This window comes from Phascolarctos cinereus, unplaced genomic scaffold, assembly GCF_003287225.1.
Source record: "Phascolarctos cinereus isolate Bilbo 61053 unplaced genomic scaffold, phaCin_HiC Scaffold_4;HRSCAF=312, whole genome shotgun sequence".
Lineage (NCBI taxonomy): Eukaryota > Metazoa > Chordata > Mammalia > Diprotodontia > Phascolarctidae > Phascolarctos > Phascolarctos cinereus.
Window position 1 is genome coordinate 145,842,084 of NW_027555847.1, and position 20,549 is coordinate 145,862,632.

The 20,549-nt window shown below is 38.4% G+C and overlaps 1 protein-coding gene across 1 annotated transcript in view; it reads left to right on the top strand.

Annotated features, from left to right (window-relative positions):
* The window catches only part of ANKS6 (ankyrin repeat and sterile alpha motif domain containing 6), a 74,938-nt gene that overhangs the window by 16,923 nt on the left and 37,466 nt on the right, over positions 1–20,549 (top strand). Inside the window, exons 2-6 of the mRNA XM_020995526.2 lie at positions 8,839–9,341; positions 15,349–15,393; positions 16,192–16,396; positions 18,695–18,801; positions 20,151–20,299. Of these exons, the coding sequence (XP_020851185.1) occupies positions 8,839–9,341; positions 15,349–15,393; positions 16,192–16,396; positions 18,695–18,801; positions 20,151–20,299 (1,009 nt within the window). The remainder of the gene's footprint in view (positions 1–8,838; positions 9,342–15,348; positions 15,394–16,191; positions 16,397–18,694; positions 18,802–20,150; positions 20,300–20,549) is intronic.

Genomic DNA, 20,549 nt, shown 5'->3' on the forward strand with positions numbered 1-20,549 from the left:
ATCAGAGCTATGTGCAGGGTAAAGTAGAATCTGATGAAATCAGCACTCATATTTTCTAATCTCAGAAATAATATATTTATAGTTATATCTACAGAAAGTTATTTCCATTTAACAAAATACAGAACATAAGATCTTCAGTTCCTAGGATTTTTGTTTTTGCTTTTGTTTTGTTGTGGTTGTGATTGTTGTTGTTGTTTTTGGCTAGGCAATGGGGTTAAGTGACTTGCCCAGGGCCACACAGCTAGTAAGTGTTATGTGTCTGAGGCCGGATTTCAGCTCAGGTCTTCCTGAATTCAGGGCCGGTGCTCTATCCACTGTGCCACCTCGCTGCCCCCCTAGGATTTTTAAAAATCATATGGTGATATGACTGACTCCCTGTCAATTTTAGAATCAAATATAAATTCCGCTGTTTGGCTCTTAAAGCCAGCTGGAGGTTGTAAGACTAGCTATTATTGTTGTCTAAGTGAGGGATAAAAACTGCCTCAAGTAGGGTAATGAAAGGTAGGAGTAGAAAGTAAAGAAAGGATTTAAGAGGAAAATGAAGAGTTTGTTCTAGATTAGTGTTTTTCTGCCCATAAGCCAAGGACTATGTTGTACTTTTTTTCTTAGGCAATTGGGGTCAAATGACTTGCCCAAGGTCACACAGCTACTAAGTGTCTGATGCTGAATTTGAACTCAGGTCCCCCTGTGCCACCTAGCTACCCTGTATTGTTGCTTTTGAGTTGTTGCAGGGGTCCATGTCATTAAATGACAACATAATCCATAAACATACCTAATATAAGTGGAATAGATATGATGTCTCATATGTGTATAGATATACCTACATCTATAGCTCTGTATCTCTCCTTTCCTCCCCTCCCATCTCCTTGTCTCTCTTCTGTCTCAACACACCTTATTAAAAGCCGAACTTTTAAGTAGCTGACTGGTTTTTCATAGGTATTCCGCATTTGTTAGTTTGATCTATCAGATTGGTGGGTTTTCAGGGCAGTTGTAAATTTAGTATGGCATCTTACTGATAGAGGAGTGCCATCTTGTGGCAGAAAAGGGTAGCTGCAGTTTTTACTATGGCTCTACAGTATAGACCTGAAAACACTATTCCTGCTGCTGTTTCGATTAGAATGCCATTTTCCAAGAAGATATTCTGGCAAAAAGTGGAGACTGTGTGTCATAAGGTGTAAATCTAGCCCAATTTTCTATTTGAAACATGAATTCTTCTAGATAAGATAATAATAATGATATTATCTGATATTTACTTTAGTGCCTTATTCCAAAGACCTTGATATATGTTAGTTTATTGAACTTCACAGCAACCCAGTGAAACAGTGCAGATATTAACATTGAGAGGTGATGAAACTGAGACCTAGATAGCCTAGGTCTAGACTTTGCCCATGGTCACACAGCTACTAAGTATTAATGGATAGGACTTTGCTAACTCCTAGTCTGACATCTGGCCAAGTCACCACACTACCTCTAGTCCAACTTGCTGCACCTAAACAAGGGGACCCTTTATGACATTCTGGACAGGTTGTTATTTAGGATTTTTAAAAAATATCTTCTAGTTGGTGGAGAGGGCATCTCACTGCCTTTTAAGGCTGTTTATTTAACTCTACTCATTTGGAAGCTTTTCCGTGCATCAGTGCTGTGTTTCCCTTGAAACTTAGGTTCAGAGTGTAGGACTTAGAATCAGGAAGACCTAAATTTGAATCATGCCTCAGACACCGACCCTGGGCAAGTCCCTTCACCTCTCTCAACCTTAGTTTCCTCATTTATAAAATGAAGATAATCATAGCCCCTCCCCCCCATGGTTGTTATGAGGATCAAATGAGTAAACCTCAAATTTGCAAACCTCAAAGTGCTATAAGTGCTAGATGTTATTTTTATTATTGCTGTATTTATTTAATCCTCAGTTTTCCCATCTGTCAAAGACTTGGGCTAGATGATACAGGTCCCTTCCAGCTCAAAATCCTATAATTCTAAGTGCTCTACCTACTCTATTCTTTTGTCCTCCCACGGTAAACCTTTATCCATTGATATCTTTAGTGAACAGATTAAGAGCAGTAGAGCCACACAGGAATAGCAGATAACACAACTTTATTGTTACTCACAAGGGGAAAAGGAGACCAGATGCCAACAGGGAATAATCTTAGTGTGTGGCACCCATTGTTCTTTGTCATTGTGGGCAGCCTCCAGATGTGAAAGCTTGCAGACAGTGCTGCTGTGTGCTTCTAGGTATGCAGTGGCTTTCACACTGGTCAAAGACTCAAAGTCCTCTGGAGCTCAAACTTAAAAAAAACCCAACTTTTATCCCCCCCCCATTAAATGTAAAAACAATTTTAACATTCTTTATTAAGTTTTGATTTCCCAATTCTATTCCTCTCTTCCTCCCCTGATCCTTCCTTGAGATGGTAGGCAATCTGATATAGATTATATATGTGTAAGCATGTAGAACATTTCCGTATTAGTCATTTTGTGGGGTGGGAGGACTAGAAAGAAAGAAGGAAGGAAGAAAGGAAAAGGAAAGGAAAGGAAAGAAGAAAGGGGAAGGAAGGAGGAAGGAAGAAAATGAAAGAAAAAAAAGGAAGAAAGAAAAGAAAATGTATGCTTTGATCTATATTCAGACACCAGCAGTTCTTTTTCTGGTGGCAGACAGCATTTTTCATCATGAATCCAATGGGATCATCTTGGATCACTGTGTTGCTGAGAATAGCTAAGTCATTTACAATTCTTCATTATACAATATTGCTGTTACTGTGTACAATGTTCTTCTGGTTCTGCTTACTTCGTTCTATACCAATTCATGTAAGTCTTTCCAGGTTTTTCTTTTCTTTTTCTTTTGACATATAGTAATAATAAATTTATTTTATTTTTAATTTATGGAATAAAACAAGCATCTCCGTAACGTAGTACAATAAAAAAGATGATTGCACATGAAACTGCAAATCTACTACGCACAACTTGCTATTCCTATCAAATACACAACAAAATTATCATGTAAATATTTTTCTTTTTTTTCTTGCCTCCCACCTCCCCCTATCCTAGAGATGGCAGTCCTAAAGATTACACACAAATAGCTATAAGTGTGTGTGTGTACATATATATATATACATATGTGTGTGTGTATACATATATACACATATATGTATATGTATAATATATATGTATGTATATATGTGTATATATGTATATGTAAAATTACTCTATACATTACTTCTATTTATCAGTTCTTTCTCCGAGTGCAAATAGCGTCTTTCTTCATATGTCCTTTATAAGTAATTTGGATATTTACAGTAGACAAAATAACTTATTCGCTCAAAGTCATTCTCAAAACAACATTGCTGTTACTGTATACAATGTTCTCTTTGTTCTGCTTATTTTGTTCTTCTTTATTTTGTGCAAGTGTTTCCATGTTTTTCTAAAATCGTTGAGCTCATCATTTCTCATAGCACAGTAGGATTCCATCACAATAATATGACACAACTTGTTCAGCCATTCCCCAGTTGATGGGCATCCCCTCAATTGTCAGTTCTTAGCCACTACAAAATAGGTTCTTTTTGCTTTTTTTTTCTTAATTTTTATCTCTTTGGGATACAGCCCTGGTAGTGGTATTGCTGGATGAAAGAGTATACACAGTCTTGGTATGCTCTTGGGCATAGTTTCAAATTGCTGTCCAGAATGGTGGGGCTCAAACTTTTATAGCGTTTTAGACAAAGAGGCATCATGGCCCCAATAGGAGACTTCCCTGTCATCAATAGGGGAAGAAAAAATTGTATACCTGGGACTAGTGAAATTAGGCTGTTTTCTAAATTACGTATTATTATTATTATTATTATTATTATTTTTGGTGAGTCAATTGGGGTTAAGTGACTTGCTCAGGGTCACACTGCTAGTAAGTGTTAAGTGTCTGAGGTCAGATTTGAACTCAGGTCCTCCTGACTCCAAGGCCAGAGCTCCATCCACTGTTCCACCTAGCCACCCCTCTAAATTACATATTAAAGAATAAGGAATGAGGGACAGGCATGTAGGAAACTTAACTCTAGCTGTGCCATTCAGCAAAGGGCAAGGGGAGGGGGCTAATACCAAGGCTCTGGGTTTATCAGCCTTGGCATAACTGCATTTTGCAGGCTGGGGCCATACCAGTCAGATGAGTTCACCAATTCACAATATCTCATGGACTGATTGACCCTTTGGCAGGCAAGTATAACATTCAGGAATGGGCAAGGGAGGGGAGAACACTTGGATTCATATAGTTTTAGAGTTGTAAGGGATGTTAGGTACTAGTTAGCCCTTTAATTTTAAGGATGAGGAAACTGAGGCACAGGGTGGTCAAATGGCTTGTTTCAGGTCACACAGCTAGTTTCCATCAGAGCTAAGACTAGAACCCATATCTCTTAGACTCTCAGTCCAGTGCAGAGGTCTCCAGGACAAGGAGGTACTGTGAAAAGCTAGAGAAGTAGAGGACACCAAAGACAAATTTCATACATCACAATGTTTGCCTGGGGCTAACTAACCCAAACTGAGAATACCAAGGCAACTTTAAGGTGGTTGGAAGGGAAGGGCCTTGTGATTGTTAGGTAAGCTTTTTTTAAATGTCCTTTTTTTGGGGGGGGTATTTGTGAATACCCAAGGAACCAGCAGGTATTGTGCTATGGAATTAAACAGGAATCCAGAGATAGTCATTTCACTTTTAAGGAATTAGGCATTAAGGGAAGCAAGTGCTCATGAAATATCACTAATGTGGGTAATATATTAAGGACTTAGCTTAGCTATCAATGCCAGCCTTCCTTTGCCACCTCTTTCCAGATTGGTAGGGGAAGAGTGTCCCACTATATTAGCCCTTTGCTGTTGTACTCAGTCCTGTTGCTAAATGGAGATTTGCACTTCAGCCAACATTTCATGAACACTTAATCTGTGATTCATTTTGGGTGGAGGGAGAAGACGTGGTGAGCCCTGGGCTTTTGGCTGCCTGGATTTGTGGAAGAAGAAGTGGTCAGCAACAAGTGATTTTTACAATCTGACCACCATCATGAGCAAAGAAAGTGGGTCCTGGAACATCTTGAACCTTTAAACAGATGAAAATTCAGAGGGAAATAGGAACAGGATCTAGGTGAGACCCATGGATTAGGGAGTCAGACTCAGTTTTCCCCAACCTACCATTTTCTCCTCTGCATCCAAAAGCTGAGCTTCTCCACGCCCACTGCCAAGCCAGTCAATGGACATTTCCCCTGTATATATAAAAACAGAGAGCCAGACTTGACTCAGTCATTATGAAGGAGGAATACAAACTTATTATAAAACTCACTAAATTCTGTTGATTTAGGCTCAAACATTGGCAATCTACTTCCTGGTGGGAGGGAAAGAGTTAATGGATAGCTACAGCTGCCTAAGGCCAAGGATGGGTTGAGGTTGGAAAATAGGGTGGTGGAATAAGCCCAGACCTACAGTCTAGAGGCCTGGGTGTGGTGGACAGAAGGCTAGTTTCCAAGGCTGAAGGAAAATCCCAGTTCTGCCTGTTTTAGCACTGACATTTGTGTAATGCTTTCAAGGCTTGCAAAGGGCTTTATGTATGTTTTTCTTATTTAAGCCTTATAATAACCTTATGAGGTAGGTGACCCGTGTTTCACAGAAATTTAGTGACCTGTTTGGGATCATACAGCTACTGAGTGTCTAAAGCAGGAACCTGGGAAGGTCACTTAACTTGTATTAGACTCAGTTTCCTCATCTGTAAAATGGAGGTGATAATAGCATATACTTTCCATGGTTGTTGTGAGGAAAAAATGAGATAATATTTGTAAAATGTTTTATAAACCTTAAAGTACTACGATAAATGTTATCATCATCATTATCATTTTACATCTATTACTTCTTTTCTTTGTTTTTCTTCAGGCTCAACCTACTTAGTTCTTGCACCCAATTTGATTAGGTTATGTTTTCAACACCTGTTATCACCCAAGTTACCCTCTTCTGTACTCATTCTGGTTTGTTAATATTCCTCTTAAATATGGCAGGCCCAGTGAAAACTGGGTCTGGCAGGAGCAAACACAGTGAGCCTGTTTCCATGACCAGTCCTTACAGTCCTATACTTCTAGCCAATTGAATGATTTGATAGACCCTGGATTTTCTTTGACTTTAGTGTGTGCTGCAACTGACATTCTTTGTGCCTCTAGACAAATACAGGTGTATGTGGAAAAACTGGGCAGACTAGAATGATATTGGTTTAATATGGTTGGAATAAATAGACATGGTGGGCATGGTTTCTTTTCTCAGTATTTATTTAGTTGTGTCAGTTAGGAAACAGATGTGGTATGCTTGAGGGTGGGGACCTTGAGATGTCTGATCCACTTTGTCAGAAGAGCTGCTGGTCATGGGCTTCTACTGGGAGCCAGATTCCCTATGGAGACGCTTGGTTCTTCCCAGTACCAACCAATCTATTTGTTCTTTATCATTTTTTTTTTGGCATGGATCTATGACTTCATTGATCTGGGGAACTTTTACCACCAATGTAGATCAACAGCTGTTCTGCAATTATAGTCCTGGCATTACAAGAGGCATTACAAGATTAAGTGAATAACCCAAGGTCACTCCACCAGGATGTATTGGCCTGAATTTGAACTCAGTCTTCTTAGCTGAGGTCGTTGTTTATCTGCTATACAACAGCATCTTTCATCTTTCTTGATCCTGTTTGAATACTGGAACTAGGGCCATCTGAACACTTTTTATCTATTTGTTACCCAAACATTAACTTTTAGGATTGGCAGCAGGGCAGAGTAGTGTAATTTGGAGGGCCTTAAATGCCAGATCAAGGAATTTATATTTAATCTTGGAGTCAACAGGAAACCTCTGAAGAAGCTTTTTGATCAGGGGAATGACATTGCCAGACCAGTTATTTGGGAAGATTATTTTGATAATTATGTGGATGATAGACTGGGGAGATTCATGGAAACCAATCAGGCAAAAAGTCACGAGGGCTGAAACTAGAGGTATGGCTGCATGAGTGAAGAAAAGAAGACAGATGTGGAAAAAAAAAGGTTGTAGAGATATAATTGGTGGGATTTGCTATTTATTGGCTATGGAAATAGATCCTGAGCCAAAGAAGGACATGCTGAAAGTGGAGGCTTCGGAAGGTGAATCTGTAGACATGCAGGGTACTTTTGAGAGGGGGAGAAATGAGAGCAGGAAGGTCAGGGCAGCAGACATTGTAGTTGAGGCTTGAAGCTGTTAGGGCCTGCCCAAAGACAATGACAGTGGCAATGGAGGGCACTGGATTTCTGATATGTGATGTGAAAATCCATAGGAGATGGAGGGACAAAGGAGAGGGAAGGAGTAGAAGGTAACTCAAAAGTTTTAATGCCTGGGATAGTGTTGGCACCAAGGAGGAAATGAGGAGTGGGAAGGTGGTTCAAAAGCATTCCTGTTTGAATTGGGATAAGATATTTCTTTAGAAAATGGAAGTGAATAGCACCAAATGACACACTGCTTGGTGCTTTTATTCCAGGATATCAAAGCACTGAGTGGATTTCATTACTGATCAAAAATTCTGACTCTTTAGTTCAGCCTTCTTGTGGTCTCACTGGTGGCCAATCTTGGAAAAGATTTCTAGACTTTTTCTCATTCCAGTTAGAACATTTGTAAACTCCCAACAGTATTTCAACCACTAGATGCAGTACCCAAGGTTTATTTTTGTTTACTTGAAGATATATGCCTCTGAACACAACAGAGGCAAAATTAATATTTGGTTTCCTGACAATTTCAGTTATCTCTTCTTTGTGGCCAGTTTTAACTTTAAAAGTGGCAGGTCACTTTTTTCATCTGTACTTTTTTCTTTCTCCATAATTCTAATTTTCTGCTTAAGGCAATCCTTTCCATCCTTTTTGTTATTTGTTTTCCCAGGCAAACTCCTACTTTTCCCATGAAACTTTCCCAAATTACCCCCTTTTTGACTCTTTATTACATTTATTCCAGCTTCCTCTGCCTTTTAGGTCACTATAAAGCTATAATTAATTTTACAATCACCTATACATTGTTGTGTGTGTCTGCTTTGCCTGTATTTGTCCTATGTTTCCCTTCATGTTGTAAGTTCCTTCAGGTAGCTCCCCTTCCTTTGTATCATGGCTAGTACCTACTAGTACTCTGCATCTAATGTATTATTTATCTACATATACATATGTAAATGGTGGAGGATGTTGGAATTAATGGAACAATGAAATCTAAGAAGGATTGGATCTGGAAAATTTTTTTGGAGAAAGTGGAAGTCTGGGAAGATAATGAAAAGGGATGGAAGGAATCATGTATATGTGTATTCATATACCTATGTGTATACATCTCAATGTTAACATATGCTGTTACTGTTACACATTCAGTGTACATCAGAGGTGAACTTGAAGCCAGGTCTAATTGACTCTGAGGCCAGGGTTCTATCTATTGTACCACACAACCCTTCATATATCGTGTGGCATAGTGCATAGAGCATTGGCCAGAGAGTCAGTAAAACCAGACCTGAAGTCCCATTTCTGACACGTAGTGGGCAGGTCACTTAACGTCCCAATGCCCAAAACAATCTTCTAAGACAAAAAATTGCAGAGCATTTGCCAATCTGCATTGGTAGAGGGAGTTTTTTTAACCAGGTGTCCCATATACCAATAAAATCACAAAGGTCTGGTCCAAAATGTTATATTTATAAATATTATATGTAATGTGTATGTTTATATATAGAGAGATACCTGTACATAGATGAATAAAGTTGCATAAATATGTAAGTTGACTAATGGTCTATTTCCTTGTCACTTATTATGGTGTGTTTAGTTGTTGGATTCTCTAATTGTTTCCCTACGCTTCTTACAGATTTGGACATATAAATGTGCTTCACATACTGTTGGAAAATGGCGCAGACGTTAATGCACAGAACAGACTTGGGGCAAGTGTGCTCACAATGGCCTCCCGAGGTGGTCATCTCAGCGCAGTGAAGCTCTTACTGGAAACAGGAGCCTTCGTTGACAATTATGACCATTTTAATCAGAGTGTACTTGAGGATGGCAACAAGGGGGACCTGCCAGACATAACTGCCCTGATGATAGCTGCCCAGCATGGACATGAGGCAGTGGTCCACCTCTTAGTGGAGTGGGGAGCTGATGCCAATTACAGTGTTAAGACTATGGGCTGGAGTCCGCTGATGTTGGCAGCTCTTAATGGGAGAGTGAGTGTGGCTCAGCAGCTGGTGGACAAAGGAGCTAACCCTGACCATGTCAATGTGCTGGAGAAAACCTCTTTTGAAATTGCACTTGATTTCAAACATAAAGAAATGATAGACTATTTGGATTCTGTTACAACTGTTAGACCCAAAACAGGTAAGGGTCTCTGTCCTCTTGTTTTTGTTTGTTTGTTTATTTTGCATTGCAAAGCTAAAAAAAAATTGCCATTTACTTTCTGTTGGTTTACTTAAGGGCAGTGCATGGAAGTCTAGTTGTTGATAGCATGGTAGAGTAGAAGAATCACAGGGCTAGGCTTGAAGATGTCAGGTTGATGAGTAGTGAGAATTCAAATCATAGCAGTTACTAGGAGTTAGTGTACCCAGGGGGTGACTGGGTCGCACAGTGGATAGAGCACTGGGCTTGGAATCAGGAAGACTCATTTTCATGAGTTCAAATCCAGCCTCAGATACATACTAGCTGTGTGACCTTGGGCAAGTCACTTAATCCTTTTTGCTTTAGTTTCCTTATTTGCAAAGTGAGCTAGAGAAGGAAATGGCAAACCACTCCATTATCTTTGCCAAGAAAACCCCAAAATGGAGCCACAAAGAGTTGGACATGATTGAAATGACTGAACAACAACAAAATTTGCATCTAGACCAAATGCAATTGTGCGTGGGTTAGTGGGTGGGAAGGGCATAAAACAATCCAAATATAGGTGCAGTTGTTCTGGGAGAAGGAGTAACCCTTCCCCTTTGAGAGCCTGGCCCTTGCCCCTATGGGAATTAGGGGGAAAAGTGGACTCCAAGAAAGAGATACCATGACAATGGCAGACTGAGGTGGCAACTACTACACCATGCAGAGGGCACAGGTCAGGGGAGGACCATGAAACTTATGCATGGAAATGAAATGGTGGTTGCTATGGAGAGGAAGCATACAATGGATAGGAAAGAAGACTCATTCAACACCTCCCCCTGCCCAGCTAATTATACCTCTATTTCTAGATTTCTCTTTGTAAGGATAATACTTAAAGAGCTCTTTATTTAGTTTCTAGCTACAGTACTCAGACTTCAAGTAAGTTTCTTTTTTTTATTTTTAATGAATTTATTTTAAATTAACAACAATCATTTCCATAAGCTTTTGAGTTTTAAATTTTTCTCCCTCTCCCTTCCCAAGAAGGCTGTCAATCTGATATAGGCTATACATATATATTCCTATTAAACATATTTTCACATTAGTGATGTTGTAAGTAAGAATTAGAACCAATAGGAGGAACCACCAGAAAGAGGAAACAAAACACAATAGAAGAAAAAAATAGCAAATAGTATGCTTCGATCTGCATTCAAACTCCATAGTTCTTTCTTTGGATGTGGATAGCATTTTCCAACATGAGGCCTTTGGAGATGTCTTAGATCTCAAGTAAGTTTCCACAAAATACATGATGGTACGTGGACTATAATTATATATTTGAAATAATTTTATTTGTATAGGTATGACTAATTATATCAAAAGCCTTTCAACAACTCGCTATTAAAACCTCAAAACAATTACTCACTTGTTATAGTCAAAATCTGTTGCATAATTTAGAATAGGAGTTCAAGAAATGCAAACACTTAGGAACAGGTACATTTCTCCCCAAACTTTAATTGTTCTTAAACAACAACAACATTCTGTTAACTGTTCTTATTCTTCAGTCTACTGTGGTTTTCTTTAACTTTAAGTAGATCTAACTCACTCTGAATCTTTATTGCCCTGTTCGACCTGTCTACTAACCAGTTTTGGCAGATGTTAAAACTTTGAAGTCTTTCTTCTCCTGTTATACAAATGGTCTTAATGAAAGGTCCTTATTTAGTGCTAACCTTGAAAGGTTCATCTTTCCTGTGCCCTCTAACTCTAAGTGCTCAGGGTACCTGAATCTGCCTTCTTCATAGTTAAAAAGAAGCAGAATGAAAATAACAACAACAACAAAATTGTGGCTATGTACACCAGCATGATTTATACATGAATATTGCTTTCCAAACAGAAATTTTCTTCCTGATTTTTTTCTTTTTTTGCTCTTCACAATACCTTCCCAACTTTCAGTTCAAATCTCTTTTTATAATAACTCACACGTATATAGTGTTTTACAGTTTACAGTGTTTTCCTCATAACATCCTTATAACATAGATAATTTAGGTATTATTACTGTCATTTTACAGATAATGTAACCTAATTTCAGAGAGATTAAATTACTCCCTTGAAGGTAGATGGCTAATAATGGAGGTATTAGGACTTCAACCCAGATCTTCAGATTCTGGGTCTATTATCCTTTCCACTATGGCCCATGCTCCTTCTAATAACTAATTTTTCCTAAAAGTACTCCATGATATTTTTGGTTTTATATTTAAATAAATTAAAATTTGATTTTCAAAAATTTTAAATATTCATTGAGAAAACTGGAGATATCCTGAGGTGCCACCAACCAGAACAAGGAATCAATCTACAATTATAAATTGAAGTGTTCTGTGATTAAGAATATGAGAGAAAATGATTAGTACTAATGTGGTATTAAAAGTATGGAAAGAAGAGGCTATTTTTCAAAGTGTAATTGGAAAATATTTTTTTCTTTTTTTTTTATTCTGGAAATAAAACAAGCATTTCCATAACAAAGTAGAATAGAAAAAAAGAGGATTGCATATGAAACTGCAAATCTGTTATGTACAACTTGCTTTTTTCTTTTAAATATATAATAAAGTTATCGTGTAACTTTTTTTCCTCTTTCCCTCCCTACCCCTTGCTCTAGAGATGGCTACCATTAGAGACAAATGTGTGTACACACACACACACACACACACAAATTTGTAAAACCATACTATACATACTTCTATGTTCTTTCTCTGGATGTAGATAGCATTATTCTTCATATATTCATGTATTTTTAATAATCAAAATGACTAGGTCACTCAAAGTTGTTCTTAAAACAATATCGCTGTTAGAGTATACAATATTCTTTTGGAAGAGGCTATTTTAATGATTCTTCTTAGCCTGGTGTTCAAGACCTAAAATCTGGCTCAACAACAAACAACACTCTGATCTAGAATGTCCTCATCTTTCTGCCTATACAAATTCTGTCCATCCTTCATAGCCCACTTCAAACTTCACATCTTCCTTGAAGCCTTCTTGTATCATATAACAGACTTTCAAATACTTTTCTCTGTGTTGCCAAATCAGTGCTCTATTCAGTCAAGATCTTTTTATATTCTGACTCTGTCAGCTATTGTTTTAACTTTCTTTTCTAGTGCAATCTGCAAATCTGAGATGCATGTCTTCTCTGCCTTTTCCCAGGTCATTCACAAACATATGCTAAACAGCACACTGAGCAAACCCAAGCCATCTCTGTGGCATTTCACTAAGACTTCCTTCCAGGTTGACATCTGACCATTAATGACTCCCCTGATGTGGCCTTTAACAAATGTTTATTGAATTCTTTAACTGAATTGTGCCAGTACCATTCTGCTTTGCTGTACTATTGTCTCACATCTCCATCTTTTCTACAAGAATTACATGAGAGACTCCCAAATTCTTTACTAAAATCTAGGTAAGTGGTACTTACAGAATTTCACTGATCTGTCAAAAAAGAAAATGAGGTTAGTCTGGCATAACTGGTTTTAGTGAAGTCCTTCGGTCTCTGTGATTACCACTTCCTTATCTAGATATTCACTAACCACCCTTTATAATATGTTTTAGAATTTTGCTGGGAATTAAAATCATGTTCATCAGCCTAAAGACTTCTGACCTTTAGTCTTGTGGCATTTTCCCCATTTTCCTACTCTGTCATATATCACTGAAAGTGGTTCAATTTCAGGATTATTCTTACAACCTCAAGGGGTAAAGTGATTAGTTGGGTGCTCAACCTGCTAGTACAAGTTGGAAGAGTGAGCCTGGAGCCTGGGCTGCTTAGAGATCTTAAGCAATCTAGTTTCAGAAAAGGAAACTGAACTAACTGTAAATTAGCTGCCAAAAGCTTGGGAGAAGGACTCTGTTCCACACGAATTTTCTGGAGAATTCTATCAACCTTATAAGGAACTATTAACAGCTATGCATTAACACCTCTGTATGAATTGGGCTGCTATGCCTCTATACTTTTGAGGGTAGCTGAAGCTAGAAACTCTTCCTACTTTCCCTTTTTTTCTCCCAACCCTTTGAAATTCCTTTCACTTTTTGCATGGGTAGTCCCACCTAGGATTTTACACACTAGATGGTTTTAGCTAGCAGCAAGTAAATGAGGCTGGCCCTTTAAGAAAGTAGGAATTTTTCTGCCACAAGAAGAATGAGAGGGATGCGGGGGTGATTGGATCAGATAATGGTGAGCTTTTATTGCTTGTGAAAAATAACACCTGATTGTTGGCTGTGGAGGACTACTGAGCTTTCCTTGCCTTCTGGACATTCTGAAGTGTTTCCTGACCACCTGATGATTGTGGAATATCCTTTTAACTTTGAAGTTGCCTCCTTTTGATTGTTAATTAGTAAAGTTGTTTTTAATTGTTAAAAAGAATCAAAGTGGTTCAGTAAACTGGTTATTCTAGGGTCCTCGAATTCAGTCCATCTGGGCCTGGTGACTTGAACTCATCAAGGGCAACTAGATGCTTATTTACTCTTTTTTTTTTACTAGTTTGGGATTTCAAAAGCCCATCCATCATTTTTGTTTTTTCCATTCCAGTCCAAAGACTGGTTTATTCTTCATATGATAAAGGACAACCTCAGCATGGTCCTTTATCACTGTTCTATCCATACTGAACATTGGTTCTATCCCTTATTTTGTGATCTTTTTGGCAATATAGCTAATAAAACTTTTTTTTGTTGTCCTGTGTCAACTTCAGAAAGTGGCTAGAAGGGTCCAAACTGAGCTAAAATTCAATAGGAGAAGTAAGCCCTCAAGGGAAAGGAAGCTACCAAGAAGAAAACTCTGAAGACACAAGCAAAAATGAATCTGACATTTAGGAAATGGGAGTTGCCAGAGGAGACTAGTGTCCATACACAGGGAATGTGTCTGCCAACTTATATTTTAGGAAAACATACAAAAGGGGGTTGCTGCCCATTTGTGGTTTCTTTAAATGTGGGAGGGTTAATCTTAATTTACTTATTTAGCTCCTAAGAGAGGAACAATTATAGTTCTACAGGAGTAGAAACGGATTCCTGGATGGGTAGTGAGTTCCCTGCCAATGAAGGACTATGAGTAAAGGCTGGATGACCACTTGTTGGGAATATTGCAGTTTCAGGTGTGGGTTGGTCTAGATGGCATCTTCCAAATATGAACTTCTGTGAGATTCTATAATCTGCAACACCCATTTGTTTGTACCACCATCCACAGATAAGGAACGGACTGTCAAAATAATCACAATCTCAGAGAAGGCCATCCCACCTAAAGCAGGAGTCCCACCTATAACAAATCAGACAAAGGGTTATCCAGCCTCTGTTTGAAGACCACCATTGGCAGGGAACTCACTACCCGTCCAGGAATCCTTTTCCACTCCCATAGAACTATAATTGTTAGGAAAATCTTTATATTAAACCCAAATCTATCACTTTATACTGCCTTGATATTAGCCTTTGTTCCTCCCTCAGGTGCTAAATAAGTTAATTAAGATTAATCCTCCTACATTTAAAGAAACCACACATTTGGATTTTCCATGATAGCTTGCCATACTGATCATGTAAGAGAAAGAATGTGACTGAAGAAGGCCTAAGGAGTGGCTCTCTTCCTTGGTGGCCCTGGGCCCTTCAAGTTACAGACAGAATCATGAATATGCTTCATTGGAAGTCCACTCCAAAGAAGTACACCAAAACCCCCCCAGGTCCAAACCACCCCCTCCCTACTCCCATGGCAGAGAAAGCCTTGAAATTCTTAGGGAGATCCCCATGATACAGAAAAACATGGAAGGCACCCTTTAGTCACTAGTTAGAAAACTAGGACTCTTCTGAAACGTTAAAATCACCTTCTTTAATAATAAGGAATTTTATCTCTAGAATGGATAAAATCACTTTAATCATACTTTAGATATGGCTAAGAAAAAGGATGCTTTCTAGAAAAAGATTATATGTAAAATTATGCTGTTATTTTGAATTCTCCATTATATTAAATTGTTCTGATTTCAACTTTTTTAGTCTAAATGTTTTGTTTGTTCAGATGAAGAAAAAAGACGGCCTGATATTTTCCACGCTTTGAAAATGGGTAAGTGCTTTGGAAAATACTTTTAAGCATATGTCTGTATAAACGTATGCACGCATGTATACATGCACATATGTAAGTATGTATACATGTATAAAATGCTGGGTTTAGTATTTCAGCTACCTTTTTTCACCACTAGATGGCAAATTCATGCAAAAGTAAAGCAAATAAAGACACTATTAATGGAACGGTATCACTTTTCAGAAATGTGGGCAACAGACCAAAAAAAGCAGGTTATTTTTGCAAGAAATATATAGTAGCCTTCTTATTTTTTAGAATATAGGTGGATGAGCAGACTAGCCAAAAAATAAACATGGAAAAATAAAGATTGTGTGTGTAGAATAACAATAATAGCTAATACTTTAAGGTTTGCAAAGGACTTTATAATTGTTTTCTTGTTTTATCCTCACAACAACTCTTTTAGGTAGGTGCTATTATAATTTGCATTTTCCAGATGAGGAAAATAAGGCAGACAGAGGTTAAGTGACTTGCCTAGAGTCACATAGCTAGAAAGGCTGGATTTGAACTCAGGTCTTCCTGATGTCAGGTCCAAAGCTTGTATCCACTGTTCTACCAGGAGTCTTCCATATATAATATAAATTAAAATAACAATGATAGCTAGCATTTACATACTGCTTTAAGGTTTGCAAAGCAGTTTACAAATAGCTCACTTTATCTTCAAAGCAACCCTAGGAAGTAGGTATTATTATTACTCTGTATATAAACTATGTGCTCACATTTTTACAGAGTATTCATTTAGCAGATATCTAACTTTTATATGCAACATTATTCTATTTTCAGGAAACTTTCAGCTTGTTAAAGAGATTATAGATGAAGATCCCAACCAAGTAAATATCATAAATGGGGACGGAGCCTCACCTCTGATGCTAGCAGCTGTCACTGGACAGTTGTCTCTTGTGCAGCTGCTTGTTGAGAGAAATGCAGATGTTGACAAGCAGGATAATGTTCATGGATGGACAGCACTAATGCAGGCCACTTACCATGGGTAAACTGCTTTTGGGAGGAATTGCAGCTCTTATTTTCTTTCTTAGAGCTAAATGCTATAAAGTTGCTTCTTTTATTAAATCAGAAATACCCGGGTTTGGGCATTTTCTTCAGGGATGTCAGGGCATTCATGATAAGGAGCCAGCATGCAATAGTGGAGAAAGTACTGGAGTCAGAATGAGAGGACTTGGGTTCAAATCCTGAATCTCTTAGTTATTCGATATATGAACTTGGGAGTCCCTTAACCTCCTCAGGCCTCAGTTTCTTGATCTGTAAAATGAAGGGCTTGAATAAGGTCATCACTGAGTTTCCTTTCTAGTTAGAAATCTCATAAGCCTAAGTCTGGGGAAAAAAATGAATGCAGTCACAAATTGTGTGTGTGTGTGGGGGGGTCTGTGTGGGTCTATGAGTGTGTGTGTGTGTATGTAGTTTCAAACTAGACCTGGTATTCCATTAGCGTAGAGTACTCCCTCTATTGTGGCAAATCAGCATCAGTTTTTCAACTAATAGAGCTGCTTGGGACCCTGGGATCTTAAGTGACTTTCCCAGAGTCACCCAGTTAGTGTGTGTCAGAAGTTAACATGTATCTTGAGTCCAGATCTTCCTGACCACTATGACGCACTGCCTCTCACTATATTATTAGACCTTACTTCAAGAGGCATTTTTTGACATCCTATTTATTCTGTAGATTTTTATCACTTTCACAAAATTTTATCCATATCCATAAACAATCATTGAGTGAGATTTTTTTTTGCAGAAAATGTTGTATTACAAGGCAATCGCTCATAAATGGGTGATTTAATTGGACTTTTCACATTTAAAGTTATAACATTCTTTGGGTTGAAGGACTCTAAGCACCAGCTGAATGATTTTGGTAGCAGTTCACCATCATAAACTATTTAGGAACAGATTAGTTAGCACATTCAACAGGTCAGTCATTCAATATGCATATATTAAGCACATGCTATGTGCTGGGCACTGAGTTATTATGCACAAGAGATAGAAAGAAAAAACCAAACTAGTCCCTGTTCTCAAGGTGCTCACAGTCTAATGGGACAAGACAACATGCAAACAAGCTACATACAAACAAGATATAGATAGGATACATTGGAGGGAATCACAGAGGATGGTCACTAGAATTAAGGGGGATGAGTAAAGTCTTCCAGAAAAGGCAGGATTTTATCTGGCACTTGAAGGAAGCCAGAAGACAGAGATAAGGAAGGAAGAAATTTCAGGCATAGGGGAACAGCCAGTGAAAATGCCCAGAGTCAGGAGATGGAGTATCTGGTGTGAGGAACAGGAAAAAAGTTAATGTCATGGGATCACAGAGTATGTCGGGGGGGGGGGGGGAGTAAGTTGGAAGAAGAATGAAAAGGTAGGAGGGGGCCAGGTTATAAGGGGCTTTAAAAGCCAACTTATATATTTGATCCTGGAGGTTACAGGGAGCCTCTGGAGTTTACTGATTGGGGGGCGGTGGTGACATGGTCAAACCTATGCTTTAGAAAGATCAATTTTACAGCTAAGTTAAGGAATGGATTGGCATAAGACTTGAAGCAGGGAGACCAACCGGGCTCATAGCTCTGCATAAACACATCTTAGACCTGGAGGAAATTCCAAGGCCATATGGTATCCCTGAAAGATATGTCTTTTGTCACTCATTGGGTAATGTCTTGGCCTTTTACTTCTTTAGTATGTAAATTAAAGGCTATTATCAGAGGAATGTATGACTAGGAAAAAAGTGGGCCTGGTTGGTTAGTGGGTGGGAGGGGTAATTGATAGCTTTTGTATTCCCTTGGTGCCCCTACAGGGTCAAGACAGCTAGAGGAAAGCAGTAGGGTGGGCCCCTAGTGTGACTGATTTATAAAAGGATTTCCATTAGTTGGTCGGCATTAATGGACAGCAGTTTTGCATTGTTATAGTATTCACTTCAATCAGGTCATAGATCTATTAGAATATTGGAATAAATTAAGGGTATCAAATATAATTAGATTAAATAATATAAGAGATCTTCCATACAAGGGTAGTAAGGATTCACTTACACAACAATCATTTGTTAAATAACTACTATATGCACCTGTGTTCTGGTTATAAGAACAGAAATGATGTAGTCTCTGTCCAAAGTGATACTTTGAAAATTTCCAATTAATTGTGCTAGTTAGTAACAATATATAGAATGGTCTTTCCAAACATTCCATGTATTGAGTTACAGTGACTGCTACGGTATCTCTAGTGACTCAGGAAAGGATCAGTTTTTTACTCTTAGCAAATGTGACTTTTGTTTTGTTCTGGTTTTGAATAGGAATAAAGAAGTTGTTAAATATTTGTTAAATCAAGGAACTGATGTTACTCTTCGGGCAAAAAATGGATATACAGCTTTTGATCTAGTCATGCTGCTGAATGACCCGGGTATGTTATTTAATAAATGTTGTCTTTAATTAAATAGACCTTTGCTTAATTATTACAAATTTATTTCTTCAATGCAGTCAATCAGTAAATATTTATTAAATGCCTACTATGTGCCAGACACTGTGCTAAGCAAAAAGAGGTAAAAGACAATCTTTGACCTCAAATAGCTTACAAATGGGCAGACAATGTTCAAACAAATATTTACAAAGAATGCTATATACAAGATAAATAGGAAATAATTAACAGGGGTGGGGACATTGGAATTAGGAAGAGTTGGGAAAGGCCTTCTTTAGAAAAATGGGATTTTTTTTTGGCTAGGCAGTGGGGTTAAGTGACTTGCCCAGGGTCACACAGCTAGTAAGTGTTATGTGTCTGAGGCTGGATTTGAACTCAAGTCCTCCTGGCTCCAGAGTCAGTGCTCTATCCACTGTACCACCTAGCTGCCCCAAAAATGAGATTTTAGCTGGGCCTTAAAGGAAGCCAGGGAGGTCAGTTAGTGGGGCAGAAGAAGGAGAGCATTCCAGGCATGAGGAGCAGCCAGAGAGAATGTCTAGAGCTGAGAACTGAGCATTTTCTTGGTGGAATAGCCAGAAGGCCAGTGAAACTGAGTAGAAGAGTATATATTGAGGAGTAAGGGGTAAGAAGACTGGAAAGGCAGGAGGGACTAGGTTATAGAGGGCTTTGAATGCCAAAGCAGAGTATTTTGTATTTGATCTTGGAGGCAATAGGGAGGCACTGGTGTTTATTGAGTGGGAGTCTGGGGGGAATGGCGGGAGAATGGGGTTGACATCAGATCTGTGCTTTAGGAAAGTCACTTTAGTGGCCAAATGGAAGATGGATTGGAGTAAGAAGAGACTTGAGGCAGGCATACCTACCAGCAGGTTTTTGCAATAATCCAGACATAAGGTGAGAAGGGCAGAGTTTATATGCCGAAATATTTAATTGATGAAGAAGAAAAACTTAAGCATTTTTATTTTCAGCCACATTTTAATTATGCTTTTGCTAACTGAAAAGATTCTCAAAGGTAATTATAATTTTATTGACCTAACTGATCAGGTGACATCCTAGTATACAGAATAAAGTCCTGGGCTAGGAGTCAGGAAGACCTGGGTTCAAATTCTGCCTCTGATTTATTAGCTGTGTGATCCTGTGCAAGCCACTTAATTTGCCTGACACAACCTTCTAGAACTTAGAAGGTAACATGGTATACCATAACATGGTATATGTTTAGAACATTGGTTCTGAAGTCAGAGGACCTGGGTTTAAATCCTACCTTTGGTAGGACATACCAGTAAATCTTGGACTAATGATACTACTTAGAGGTAAAATGTCTCCTTTTGCATTTATAGATACAGAACTTGTACGGTTGTTGGCATCAGTCTGCATGCAAGTAAATAAAGACAAAAGCAAGTCAATCAGCCAGTCGTCTTTGCCCCATTCCAGGATTAGACAATCCTTGAGTGTACCAGTGTTGCCAGATGACAGAGGTGGATTGAAGGTTTGCCTTTTTCCTTCCTTACTAGTGAGGAATATACACGTGTAGATAGATAGTAGAGGTATGACTACCCATCACTTGGTTATCTAGGACCTAAGTATGCATTGCCCAACAAAAAAGAAAGGAGCATATGTGTGACCAGTAGACTCTTACTTTAGGCTTGTTTTCTTGCATAAAAATCCTTTAAAATTGCAGCATTTCATAGAACAACCTTATTTCCATAGCAGGCAGTTGCATCTTTCTGGAGGAATTG